This window comes from Pungitius pungitius, chromosome 6, assembly GCF_949316345.1.
Source record: "Pungitius pungitius chromosome 6, fPunPun2.1, whole genome shotgun sequence".
Lineage (NCBI taxonomy): Eukaryota > Metazoa > Chordata > Actinopteri > Perciformes > Gasterosteidae > Pungitius > Pungitius pungitius.
In genome coordinates this window covers 16,064,433-16,078,293 of record NC_084905.1, presented here as the reverse complement: position 1 = coordinate 16,078,293, position 13,861 = coordinate 16,064,433, and the positions used below count along the sequence as shown (strand labels likewise).

At 39.2% G+C, this 13,861-nt stretch overlaps 1 protein-coding gene across 2 annotated transcripts; it reads left to right on the top strand.

Moving 5' to 3' along the window:
* Positions 1-459: 459 nt before the first annotated feature.
* arih1 (ariadne ubiquitin-conjugating enzyme E2 binding protein homolog 1 (Drosophila)) lies at positions 460-13,861 on the top strand. 2 transcript variants are annotated; one of them, XM_037450377.2, is made up of 14 exons: positions 460-925; positions 6,095-6,162; positions 6,261-6,408; positions 6,941-7,033; positions 7,137-7,192; positions 8,802-8,868; positions 9,042-9,148; positions 9,241-9,283; positions 9,400-9,471; positions 9,633-9,763; positions 10,014-10,071; positions 10,514-10,795; positions 11,313-11,425; positions 11,515-13,861. In XM_037450377.2, exons 1-14 carry the CDS (start codon positions 638-640, stop codon positions 11,597-11,599), a joined length of 1,611 nt encoding a protein of 536 aa, XP_037306274.1. In that variant the 5' UTR covers positions 460-637; the 3' UTR covers positions 11,600-13,861. The 2 variants fall into 2 exon arrangements, with proteins under 2 accessions (XP_037306274.1, XP_037306275.1); XM_037450378.2 differs by having other exon boundaries at positions 461-925; positions 10,535-10,795.

The following is a 13,861-nucleotide window of genomic DNA, read 5'->3' as shown; positions in this document are numbered from 1 at the left end:
CATATATGTTTAAGTTACTGGGTTTCGTTGTTGTACAGATAGATAAATCAAAGTTTATACGAGTATATTAACGTAACGTTAATGCGATGAAACTATGGGCTATAAAGCATTTCGGGAAGGGTTACACAAATATTGCTGACAAAACGGTTTGGCGACAGTTATTACCATGTCAAAACATGCGTGTAGCACAATAACTTAAAGGCAAAGTCAGAATCGTTTAGATCCCCTATTGGTCATATTCTTTTAGACTGTACACCTCGTCTACATTTTACATTTTAGGTGGAAGTGCCGCTGTGTTTAGCTGCAGATGTTACCGTTGGACATATAATATGAATTATTTATTTCGTATTTTAAAAATAGTTTGGATACATATTACTCTGAAATAAAGCTGCCCTATGAACGCATATAAAGATATATAATTTTTAATTTTCCTGTACGGCCCATCTGACGTAAGGACGTCGTCAGTTGGTGACGCTGTGTCTCTTTGTTGGCTTAGCAGCGGCGACGTTTTGTTGTTATTTTCGCTGCAGCCAAAAAACAGGCTCGGATCATTTTGGTTTTCGTATTGTTCCGTAATCAACATTCCTCACACTATAGACTTAGGTGTGCCTTTCACAAGTTGATAACCACCCTAGGAATGGACTCAGACGAGGGTTATAACTATGAATACGACGACGAAGAGGAGGAATGTAGCGAGGATAGCGCCGAAGAGGAGCCCGAGGACGACACCCTGGAGCTGGGAGAGGTGGAGTTGGTCGATCCCGTTGTGGCCGGTGGAGAGCGAGACGAGTGCGGGGAGACTGGTGGAGGTGGTCACGGTCCTGGCGAGGAAGAGGAAGAGGACTACCGCTTCGAGGTTTTGACTGCCGAGCAGATTCTCCAGCATATGGTGGAGTGTATCAGGGAGGTCAACGAGGTCATCCAGGTAGGCATCCTGGTGTTTAGGTGGCAGGAAAGTCCGTGGTCCAGGCTTGGTTTGAGCTTAAACAGGCCATGGACGTTAGCTTAGCCACTTAGCCATTAGCTCGGTAAGGAGTAGCTTACTTGCTGGAAGTTGGCAGTTTCACTAGTGATACGATACACGCAATATTAAAAAAAATGTTATTTCACTAGTTTGCTCTTGTTTGTCCAGGTTTGTGTAAAATTAAGACATGCACTATGTTAAATGATTACATTTAAGCAACAATTTCCATAGAAGGGCCAGGAAGTAGTCTTATCCCAATTGAGAAGTTGGCAGAAACGTCCGCTAAGCTAAGGTTAGCTTTTTAGCTGGCTAGCAGGCTAGCAGGCTAACTAGCAATCTGTAACCGTTAATCGAGCACATCACTGCAAAAGCATAACATATTTAGTGTTGCATTATGGTAACGTTAACTGCCAACTCGTGCATGACGATAGTATTGGCGCGTTAACCAAGCAATATACATTCAATGTTTCTCAATTCTTTTCATAACAATCGTTGACGTTATTTTAATGTTGGACGAAAGGCTTGGTCATCGACTTCGTTAGCAAGTTAGCGTTTCATGTCCTGGTTATTTAGCTTAACGTTTACACGATGGATTATGATTACTTCTCAAAAAGTTTTGTAGGATCGCAATAACGTTTTAATCTGGCAACAGCCAATAGTTAACTAACGTTGCGTAGTAGATTACTTTTACAAGAAAACTCAGTGAAGCCCATTGGTTTTGCGTTATATTAGGCCTCCATTTCTTTTTACTTAACGTCAACGTTAGCTAACTTGAGTTGAGTAGAAATAAAATGGAAAGTGATCTTGATGGACATTTTGCTTTTAACGTGTTTGCAAAAAAAACTTGTACGTTAGCACAAGGTGTTTCTAATGGCCATTATTGACCAATATCTAACAATATATGGGTTAAATATCAGCACAGTGGATATGGTACAGCCGCATGGCAGTAGGAACAACTGGTGATACTTCTAAAAATAGGATTTATATCTACCTACTTAATATCTTTTTTTCCGGCCCCAACAAATGTACCTTTTAAGCAAACTATACAACCACATGTTATCAGAATTCCAATTCTCAGTGTGTAGTAGGAGTCAGCAGTATTGTTGACTTATCTTGAAACGTTACTTATATTGCAAATGCATCTAATGACTGTATTCTCGTATCTAGAGTGACTAGATTTGCCTGGCACCTGAAGGGGTAATGTTACAGTGACTGATGGATTTATTTCATCTGTCGAGACCCGTGAGCTGTCAAAGATAGCACTGCAAACCACAGAAACAATCTTAATGGAAGATTATTCATGAAAACATTATGATGCGTTTCCCACCCCATTTATATCCGTCCTGTTGGCGAATTTTTAGTAACAACTCTTAGAAACACAGTTCAACAGCAACACAAAGTGCAGCCTGTAAAATGAGTATCTCATTTAATCAACACCACTCTTGACATCATTGCAAGTTTAATGTATGTAGGATTCATTACAGTTGTATTGGGCTTAACTAAGGGACTCATTTATGCTTAATGTGTAATGATAATTTATGATTGATATCCGTAGTTTGAGGAAACGCATAGCTTTTAAAATAAAGGTATTTTTTTTTCTTCAACTACACAGGTTGTACGATATCGCAACATGACTTATTGTTATTATGCATTATTTTTACCTAATTATTTACAATACCAATACCCATCAAGTTATATTGATACCAAAATAGCCCTTCATTTGATACCCTTTTCTAATACTGTATTTCTAATGATAGGGCTACATTTTTAAATCACTTGCACCACTGAATCAAGTCTTATCAGACTTCACAAGCATGCAGTCATACTTTTGAACGTTTTGGTGACTACTATGCCTAGTGCCGGGCACAGTACCACACCCGGTTATACTTTCTGTGGTAATGGGCCAATCACACAGTGCATTATATAAACGAACGCTTGCAACAATTGGCTGGAATTAAAATCATGCAGATAGTGTATGAAAATGTAGGTATCTTTTTAATGCTTTCACATTACTGGTACTGGTTATATTTAGGTCTGGGGGATGTTAACGATGAACCTTTTAACCGTTTATCGATAACACATGTTTTGAAAACAGTAAAAAGTTTTTTAAAAGCTAAGCAAAACGTAAGATATTAGCGCTTGGCAACCTTCAAATATGAACCCACCATGTAATTGCTTATTTAGGGACTCAACCCTTCACTTTAATTAAGACACACAAACTTAGCTTGGGACATTAGTAGTTGTGAAGCATTCATTTTTTGATCAATTCAATATTTATGCAGTCATGGGCTTTAAGTTTCTCTCGACTGAAAATGTACTAACAGTATGTCCGGGTTGCGGTACCTGGCCGTGTATGGCTGGAGGACACGCAGCTGAAAACCTTTTTGGTTAACCTAATTGAAGTGGTGGAAAGTCATTATGAATGTGGCTACATTTTATATGAAAATAAATATAAAGTATTTTAGTGTAACTGATGGATACAATATGAATAATTCCATAATCAAATCTTTGAATTGCTGAGGTCAATCCCGAGTGTTCTGTTAAACTATGATGCAATGTACTCCACTGTTGAACCATTGTTCTGAGTTTAAAATTAGATGTAAAATGCTTATTCTCTTTCTAAATTAGAATGCAATAACCAAGTTTGTTGTTTTGGTTGGGAGAATCTAAATTCAGCTACCTCAGTCAACCTAAAAGTAGATAATCTGATTTCCGACATACGGTTTCTTTTTGGTTCTGTAGTTTTCACAAGAACTGTGGGATGTACAACTTCCAACTTGACACTTCTTTCTTTGATCCATAGTAATACAAACGGCATGACGTACAGTAGTTGCGTCACACACCCATGTCCATGCAATCAGAAACTTATAATAGTATAATGAACTCTGGTCTCAGGAAAAAAAGAAACAGGTGGACTGGTTCCCACTACATGGGTCCCAAACTGGTTTATACTGGGGCATTTATTATGAAGTTTAGATTAAATCAATTAAATTATGTTACTGTTCTAAATTATTCTTCAACAATATAACCTACAAAAGAAGCCAACGCGACTTATGCACCGTAACTTCTTTAAAGGAAAATCATGTAGTACTAAAGATACCTGTCATGGAAATGTTACTTTTTGTGTAGCAGACAAAATGTAACTATTACAATATAATAGTAACAAGCAAGCAATAACTAAGCATCACATGACTAAATTAAGATCATTGTGCTGATAATGTAATGTGCTGTAATGTCTTTGAAGTAAAACATATGAATATAGAACTTTTATTATGTAATCTTAAAAATAGTTTTACTATTAATGGGCAATAGTTTAACTGTGGATTTTTTTGGAGTATCCCTAGATCTTCTACCACTGCCAATACCAACATTTCCAGTTAGCAAAAGGTGTGAAATGTAAAGCTCTAAGACAGCGGTTGTCTAGCGCTCAGAAATCGCCATGCTATCATGTAAGCATTCAGGGACGCCTTATTGCATTGCAGAAATGCAGTGAAATTGCATAACCTGTGTCTATCTACAATGTTGCCAGATGGCTGTTCCTGGAAGTTTTGGAAGTATTTAAGGCAGAGACCCAAACAACGTGGTACCAAACAACGTGGTGCCCAGCAATGCAAAACGGAAATGACTTATCGTGACAGAATGACTTTTAAACACTTCCAAAAGTGAAAGCATGCTGCAGCGCTTACTCAAGGCGGCAGTGGCGGCGAGATGTCACCGATGTTCACCCGATGTTTGCCCTCACAAAAGCACGATATACTCAGGTTATCCAAAAGCTGAACATGGATTTTCAATTTGGTTCTTCATCGCCCCTGTGTTTAATGCCAATTCGGTACCACTCCTGTTACGATAATGTAACCTTAAAATATGCGTCCTCTGGCTCCACTTTTCCCCTGTTTTTGTATTTTCCGGTCACCCTTTTAATTTGTAATAAAATAAATAAATACAGACTTTCCAGTTGAGCGTAGGGGTGTTTATGGCACACAATAATTCAGTAGTCAGATATCCTTTTCAATATTATTCTTACATTAGGACTTTATTATCGTGTTAGATTTGTTTCTATTGAAGAGAAGATGATGAACTATTGATACTGATTATGTTTCCAAACATTTTATTCATTAAATGCTTATATTAAACATTAATTAAAAGAAAGCTCTTTAGATCCACCAATGAAATAATTATGAGAGTAATTGACTAATCAAAATATAATTGTTTTATTATATTGATGTTGAAAAAAGAATCCTTGCAATTTTTTGCAATACATCATATCTTAGATTTTATGAACAAATCTACTTTTTCAGGAAACAATTGTCAAATAAATCTCAATTTTTATTTTCAGAACGCTTTCAAAATTGTAATATTGCATTCCATTATATAAAGAGTTCCATCTTCCCTGTAGTTTTGCATAATTAAAATCAAATGCTTACATGGCACATTTAAGATGAGGGACTGAGTGGCGATGGCATTTCACAGCACACGTATTCCCTTCATGGCCAGCCAACCTATCCTTACTCGTAGCTATTCTATTCTTACTTGGTTTAAGTCACTGCCTCTTCAGATGGAGTTAACAGCATCGTAGTTGAATTTCAGCTTGTATGTACATTTCTGACAAGCGAACCACTGATATTGGTAGCGACGGCACAAGTCTCCACTGTGCTGCGTGGACACATTGCGTCTGTAAGCTCCGCCAGGGGAATCAATTAAGACAGAGAGGAAGGAGCGCGACAGAGCAAACTGCAGTTAAGACTCAAACTAAGCCCAAATTTAGCCATACTCGCATCGATTCAGAGTTGTTCACATCCGCATTGCAATACATCTAAGAATCAAGAACTTTATGCATTTGGGTGGTGGGAGTTTGGTGTAGTATGTGCTATTTTATTTGAGAAAAGGTGGCCGGACGATGAATTTATGTAAAGCGAGGACTATTGAACTAAACTATATATAGCAATATAACATTACTTAATTGATTCACTGGGCTTAATCAGTATTGTACAATTAAGGTTTCTATTGTTATGGGTTCAACTTGTTGTAAGAAGTGGCTTTTCATGGCACATTTGCTCCTTTTTGTGGTAGTGAAATTCAGCAAAAGTTAAATGTCAATTTTAATTAATTAACCCTTTCTTGTTCCTCTAGAATCCTGCGACAATAACGCGCATACTTCTCAGTCACTTCAACTGGGATAAAGAAAAGCTCATGGAAAGGTAAGCATTGTCCCCTTTGACCTACCAGCCTGCAAGTTGCGTGGAAGAACCAATTTCTCAATGCCCCTTTCAACTCTTTTTTGTCTCCCATTATGCAGGTATTTTGATGGGAATCTGGACAAGCTTTTCTCTGAGTGTCATGTCATTAACCCCAGTAAGAAGCCTCGCATCCGTCCTCCAATCAACACTAGATCGTCGGCACAAGACATGCCATGTCAGATCTGCTACCTGAACTTCCCCAACTCTGTGAGTCCCATAATGACGCCAGTACTGTGCTGAGCTCGCCGAATGTATGTTGGTCACTTCTGATCAGAGCTGCCTTTTGTTAACCATTGTGTTGAGCTGGACAGTATACCGGTATCACATTTCTACAGAGAATGATTTTTTTCACACAGCGTCATACTGTTGGATAGCCGTAAAAACTGTTGTCACTATTCGGCAGGCAGCAACATGTATTGTTCAACGGGGGGCGCAGCGGTCAGAGCTTATTGTATTACGTGTATTAAGATTGAGTCATGGTTATAACTTTAAAATAACAATGAATCACAACTAAGGCTCTTTAACAGGGTAAAACACCACAACACAACAGTTTGTGACACTAATAATTGTACATTTATAAAAGGCAGTTGCCAGCAGGTTGGCCAACGTGTTTGTGCACATACGGTTCGGACTCGTCTCACTCTGCAGGCTTTTCCTTTCCTTCGTTACCAAATGAGCATTTGCTTACTATCATGTGGTGGCCTATTTTTCTTATTAACAATATGCATTTCCCTTACAGTATTTTACAGGCCTGGAGTGTGGACACAAGTTCTGCATGCAGTGCTGGGGAGATTACCTGACCACCAAAATCATAGAAGAAGGAATGGGACAGGTACCCCTCATGGTTTATCTTACGTTAGGAGTCCCTGATCACCAAACACAGTATTGTAATAGCAGTTTGACTGATGATTGGCCTTCTTTTTTGTTTTTATCAGACCATTTCTTGCCCTGCCCATAGTTGTGACATTTTGGTCGATGACAACACAGTCATGTGAGTATCATAGTGTTCATATGTTTTAGACTTTCTTGTTATGAAAAGAGCAGGAAACCAAAAGGATTGCTCTAGTTTTCCTTTTGTCCAAATTGTGTGATTTTGAGGGGGGGGGGCGGAGATGATGATATTTTTTTTAAATTTTTTTTTTTGTGTCTGTACATCACACCAATGGTCCAGTCTCATGAACCTGATTTGAAATTAGGCTCAAACCCGGACTAACATTCTTCAAACTGAGTTGATTGTGGTAAGGTATGATGGGAGAGTTGCTTTAATACCACGTCTGAAAAAAAAGGCATGACGTAAGTGGCTGGCTGCCTCCGATGTACTGGACAACCTGCAAGTTACATCATCACTTTCAGTAACAAAGTTAAATATAATGTCAGCTGAACAATAAATAATTCTACAGAATCCTTGGGTATTACAGAGCACTCAACCAAAGCAAGCATTGCGTCATTATATGTCATCTAAACTAACCAAAAACCATAGACCAAATCATGTGATGGATGGATGAGTAGTATCTGCTCTCTACAAATGTTTGTATGTTTTGAAAATGACTAAATTATGTATTCTATTCATATATTTCCTGAAAGTTAATATAATCCGACGATCTCCTATCAACTTCACAAATTAATTTACTTGTGCCCATTGTGTCAATGACACGATTGTGTCACAGACATAATGGGCAAAAACAAATATTGCACACTGTTGTGCTGTACGCAAATTTAATTCCAGACTTTCATAGGGGGTGGGAAACACTAATTGTTCAACCTCTTGTCTTGAAAAGTTTGAAAACATAATAAAGCCCATACACGTAAATGAATGATGAAGTTTGTATTCTGTACATTTTGCCTTGTAAAAGAAAGCTCTCAAAGCAGGGCTCTTTAGTTAAGCCTCCACTTAACTCCTTTGCAAGGTTGATGTTAGCATGCAGTGTAATGAAATAAACCTCTACATTAAAAGCATGGACACTAATCTCTAGTGGCAGCTCTTAAGCTTACTAATTGGCTTGACCTACAATCTGATCTGTCAAGTTAAGGAGATACCAATCAGTGTTTTCATGCAACAGTTTCAAGTCAATATTTAGTTTTGTGAAATGCATGTTATTTAGCAGGATATTTATTTCCTGCATGACAGGAAACTGAGTTGAATCAGATACAAGTTGTGTGACATGTTGTTGCACAGAGGTTTGACTCAGAGTCTCAGGGTTATATACTTCGGATAACAAACACTAAAACAGTGATCTGGACACAGTCTGCTTTGAAGACTTCACCTTCTAGTGTTGTTAGTATTAATAAGTGCGGAAGTCACTTTGCTAAATGGGATATCTGTTGGGAGGACTGTTGCAGGCGAGGTCACAGGCTCTATGGGGACGTAGTATTACAGTGAGTTACACAGACACAACTGCTTCGTTAGAAGCCGACTCCTAAACGTTTTTTAGAATGTTGTTGGTAAATATTTACTGTCAGTAGACAAATTAATATTCTTACTGTAACGTCATTTTGCAATTTACTTTCAAATGTAAAATCTTTCCTGCATGTGTCTTGCACTGAATGTGAAGGAAGGAAGCGTTAATGAAGACTAATATGTGATTTGACCTTTCCTATAGGCGCCTCATAACAGATTCTAAAGTGAAGTTGAAGTACCAGCATTTAATTACAAATAGTTTTGTAGAGGTAAGCTTTGGATTTTTTTTCTCGCCTAACAGAATATGAATATTAAATATGAAGCCTTGATTTATGATGTTACACTATTCTTCTGTTATGCAGTATTTGGAAAAGCAGGCACCTTCTTTGTGCTGCATCTCTGAAACTATGTTGACATTCTACCTCTGATTGCTTTTTCTAAGTGCAATCGACTGTTAAAGTGGTGCCCTGCACCAGACTGCCATCATGTTGTCAAAGTCCAGTACCCAGATGCCAAGCCAGTGAGGTGCAAGTGTGGCCGTCAGTTCTGGTGAGATTGGTTGTTTAAAGCAAAATCTCGATCAGACTCGGATTGGAATTTTTAAAAGTGAATTTGACTCGTGGTCTCTCCCATTGGTGCAGCTTCAACTGTGGAGAGAACTGGCATGACCCCGTCAAGTGTAAGGTAAGCCGACTAGAAATGTGCCCACCTTGTAGAAACGTTGTCAGAAAAACAAACTATGCCAATGAAAAGGCTTTATTATATGATGGTTTCTTTCTCTTGTTTGAATTCTTTTGTAGTGGTTGAGAAAATGGATAAAGAAATGTGATGACGACAGTGAAACTTCAAACTGGATTGCAGCAAACACTAAGGTACGGAATCAAGATGATCTGTTAGTTTCACACTTCTGTCTGCTTTGACTTATTAGGGAATCATTGCGTTAGAATTCCTGTCAACATTTGTTTGAAAAACTTGAAAAATCCTCGACATTGAGCAGAGACTTACAAAACTCATCATTCTCCTCTGATGACAGGAGTGTCCAAAATGCCACGTGACCATTGAAAAAGATGGTGGCTGCAATCACATGGTTTGTCGGAACCAGAACTGCAAAGCTGAGTTCTGCTGGGTGTGTCTGGGTCCATGGGAGCCCCACGGCTCAGCCTGGTAGGAGCAAATGGCTTATGTAGCAAATGACCATGCTTTTGTTTTCATTTAAATTTAAACCTATTTTATATACATGAAATCTAATCAATCCACCATCAAATTGTGTGAAAGCTCTTGCCAACCATCAAATTGCTGTATCGTCTCATGTCTTGCTAAACCTCTAACATCTGCATTGTCAGACATTTTATGTGAGAAAGCATGAAAACATAAATGATTGATGTTTGGTTCTGACCTGGCTGTAATGCTCTAGGTACAACTGCAATCGCTACAATGAAGATGATGCGAAGGCAGCCAGAGATGCTCAAGAGGTAATAACAGTCATGTAATGTTGCACGGTGTATCGATACTGAAAAGGTACTGCGGTACCCGTGCGTTATAAACGATATGATCTTGGTAGCGATACTATAATAGCGTGTGATCAGATGGCTCACTGCTCCGCCCCTCTCATGCTGCCTGCACGCATTGACTGCAAAGAGACGGGGCTACTAGAACACGCTTACAGCGCCATTTGTCAAGTGTTCAAAAAGCTGGGCAGGAACAAGGTGGTAAAAATGATCGTGACAACCCTATTTGTTTGTGCCATGTGGAATAATGCATACACCTCCACTTGATTGTTGCACAACGAGGAAGATCAACTTGCCTGGAACGCGTGCAGAGTTCTGACATGTTGCTGCCGATGTTGCACTCGGCGTGTCTGAACATTGCCAGTCCCAGTATGAGTCAAGTTGAGTGTGTTTGAGTTAAGGCTAGTTCAATGCTTTGTTACTGCAGCGCTCCAGGGCCGCCCTGCAAAGGTACCTGTTCTACTGCAACCGCTACATGAACCACATGCAGAGCCTGCGCTTTGAGCACAAGCTCTACGCTCAGGTCAAGCAGAAAATGGAGGAGATGCAGCAGCACAACATGTCCTGGATCGAGGTGCAGTTCCTGAAGAAGGCCGTGGATGTGCTGTGCCAGTGCCGCTCAACACTCATGTTCACTTATGTCTTTGCCTTCTACCTCAAGAAGAACAACCAGTCCATTATTTTTGAGGTAGGATTCATGTTATATATATATATATATATATATACAAATACCATTTACCAAACTGTTATTGAAGACCGCCATGATGAGACTGCTGTAATCTGAATTGAGCACTTTAATTCCTAAAGAATAAAGTATTTTTGCAAAAAAAAAACGTTGATCTTCACCTAATTCAGGTCCGGTGGAGTATTTGGCTGAAAGTTTTCGCAATGCATGCTAACTGCTTGTGATACCTTAATTGCGGACAAAAGGGAAATCCCACAACATGTTTTGCCACATTTCCTTATAGAACAACTCATCCACAAACAAAGGCCCAAGACCAAATCAGTCACCAGATTGTTGGGAGGGGGGAATGGGAGGAAATCAACCAAAGCTTCCTGAAGTCTAAACAAACCCTTATGCAGGATGCTTTGAACTGTAGATGGACATTATCATGAACAACTAACATTACTTAGAATAATAATGTTGAATAGATACTTTATTCATCCCCAGGGAGAAATTTGTAATCATGTTTTGCGTTCATCAGAATAACCAGGCAGACCTGGAAAATGCCACCGAGGTACTCTCTGGCTACCTAGAGCGGGATATCTCCCAGGATTCCTTGCAGGACATCAAGCAGAAAGTACAAGATAAGTACAGGTCAGTAAAGGCAGGATTAATTTCACTGCTGCCACTGTTACTTAAGTTTGTGTTTGCTTGAAGGCTAAGAAATGTTTTGATCTCTGCAGATACTGTGAGAGCAGGCGAAGAGTGCTGCTACAGCATGTGCATGAAGGCTATGAGAAGGACCTGTGGGAGTACATTGAAGATTGAGGACACGTCCCAATGCAACGGACTCTTGAGTATCTTGACAAACTAGAGCGCTGATGCAATTTCCTTTGGCAAACCAACCACCAACCACTTTTGCATCATTTTCCTGGATTTCTTTAACAAAATCTTCAAAATAAATTATATTTAAATGAAAGGTAGAGTAATAAAAAAAGTGTACTACAGTATTGTTAGAAACCAAGTGGAGTCTTGAAAAAGCAGAAAATCCATCTTAAACAAATGCATTGTTTTGGCTTGTATTGTAACACCTCCCCTGAACTATCTTATTTTCCTTTTGTTTTTCTTTGCTTGTGGATCGTTTTGATTTTGATTTATGTTTACCATTTGTGTGAAAATGTTTTCAACACAGCTTTAATTGTCCTCGCCATGTCTGCAATATCTGGTGAGATCCTTGTCTGATTGGTTGAATGTTGATAGGTTGATTGCAAAGGGGCATAGACATTTCAGGGGGGAAAAAAAACATCAGAAGAACAAAAGCAAGTCTGTATTTTCCAATTTGTAAATAGTTGATATGCATGGGAGTTAAAGAGCAAGAGTGGCACGTGTTTGCATAATTTTGAAATTTAGACATGTTTATTCTTCACCAATATTGAGAAGGGTTTACTTTTGCTATGTAAGCAGAGTCTGTCTTTTTCCTCCATAGTGTGTGGGAGCTTGGATGTCTTTGGCAAAAGGGCGTTCTTCTTATCATCCTCAGTCTCTTCAGAGCAGTGTACAAGTTGCACCTTCTCAGTAACCGAATGGCGAAGAATATCTCTCAAATGTCCGGTAATCCGATAAGAGTACTCCGTTAAAAGAGCATAGCCGAGTTGGTAAAGCAAGAGCGGAACGCGCTCTACGGTTCAAAGTTAGGGTAGAATGCACCGGCCCTGTGTCCCTCTATTCTAACCTTTCTCCGTACCCTCTTAGTTGTTTTAGAGGTGTTAAACATTGAAGTACATTACTAATTATTTGCAAGAGCCAAACTGAGTGATATTCACTCTTCTTCCCCCCCCCCCTCTTTCCCGACGTGGCTTGGCGCGGCCCACTTAAAGCTCAGCTTGCACCGTGGAATGAGAGTAGTGGAATGTACCGACAGCACATCTTCGTCGTGCTGCTAATTGGGCCGGATCGCTGTCCAACAGGGTCAGGCATTTGCATCGCTCGGGCAGAGAGACCGGTCCACGCTTTAGACCAAGCTACACGGATCCTTAGACAGATGAGCAATACAGGACAAACTTCTGAGCGGTTGTGGGACTGTTTTTATAATGCCGTTTATGCTTTTGCATTGAAAACTGTTTATTTTTTTTGTTTTTTTTTCGCACACGAATTGAGGAGTCGACTTTGAGAAGTCAGTGCCCCTCCAGATTTTGCGTAGTTCTATGAGGTGGATAGTCTGGTTGTCGAGCTCTGCTTGTGAATCCTCGTTCATGTCTCTGCAATATCGCCGTCTTAACTAGATGGACTGGAAGGCCCTGCTGATGCGAGTCGGAAGATGACACCAAAGTGTCAGCGGTCATTAAACAAACGTCCTTTAACCCAGTTTCAGATCTTCTGGGAATTCTCTCCCAAATGCTTCTAATGTGTTAAAACTATTATTTTATCCTAGAAAATTATAAACTGTATTGTTTATTTGAATAAATGTCATAAGAAATCTCATTTTCGGGAGTACTGTGTGAGTCATTAGAGTAGGTTTGGTCTCAATCATATTAATTACCTAATCATCTGTGATGCACTTCTGCATTATGTATTTTACGATGTAGTTTACGACAGATGTCGGCAAAGCTCTGTATTCTGCAATTTGTGTGGAATTCATTTGCTGACTCTTTGAATAACTTTGATTTTACGCTATGTTTGGCTTTTTTGTACCACTTTTATTTGCAGTGTGATAAAAATCAGTTGGTTTGTATGATGTCACTCTTGAATTCATTTTGTCTGAAGTCACACACCACTGATGATGACACGAGTTGAAGGAACAGGATCAAAAGATGCAGTAATACCAGTTCCAGCTGTGATCATTTGGCTAATGTACTCTCCAGGGCTCACTGTTTTCATTGTGTCTGCTAGTAGTTAATGCACATTTCGATATATAACGTGAGGTAACAAGCAGCTACTTACATTAAATTGAGACATCCCAAATCTTTTAATACTTTTCTACATATCTTTTCTTTATGCTATCAGAGGTGTTTTTCCTATTAGTGTAAAAATGTGGGAAGAATTAGTTGTCTGTTTTGGAGAAAATATTAAAGTGCAAAATGTTGCAACATC

Bases quoted from the DNA above. Each gene is read 5' to 3' on its own strand.
- arih1 (XM_037450377.2), top strand. From the start codon at position 638: ATGGACTCAGACGAGGGTTATAACTATGAATACGACGACGAAGAGGAG. The intron at 9,472-9,632 runs GTACGGAATCAA...CTCTGATGACAG, and splicing joins GGATTGCAGCAAACACTAAG to GAGTGTCCAAAATGCCACGT. The intron at 10,796-11,312 runs GTAGGATTCATG...TGCGTTCATCAG, and splicing joins ACCAGTCCATTATTTTTGAG to AATAACCAGGCAGACCTGGA.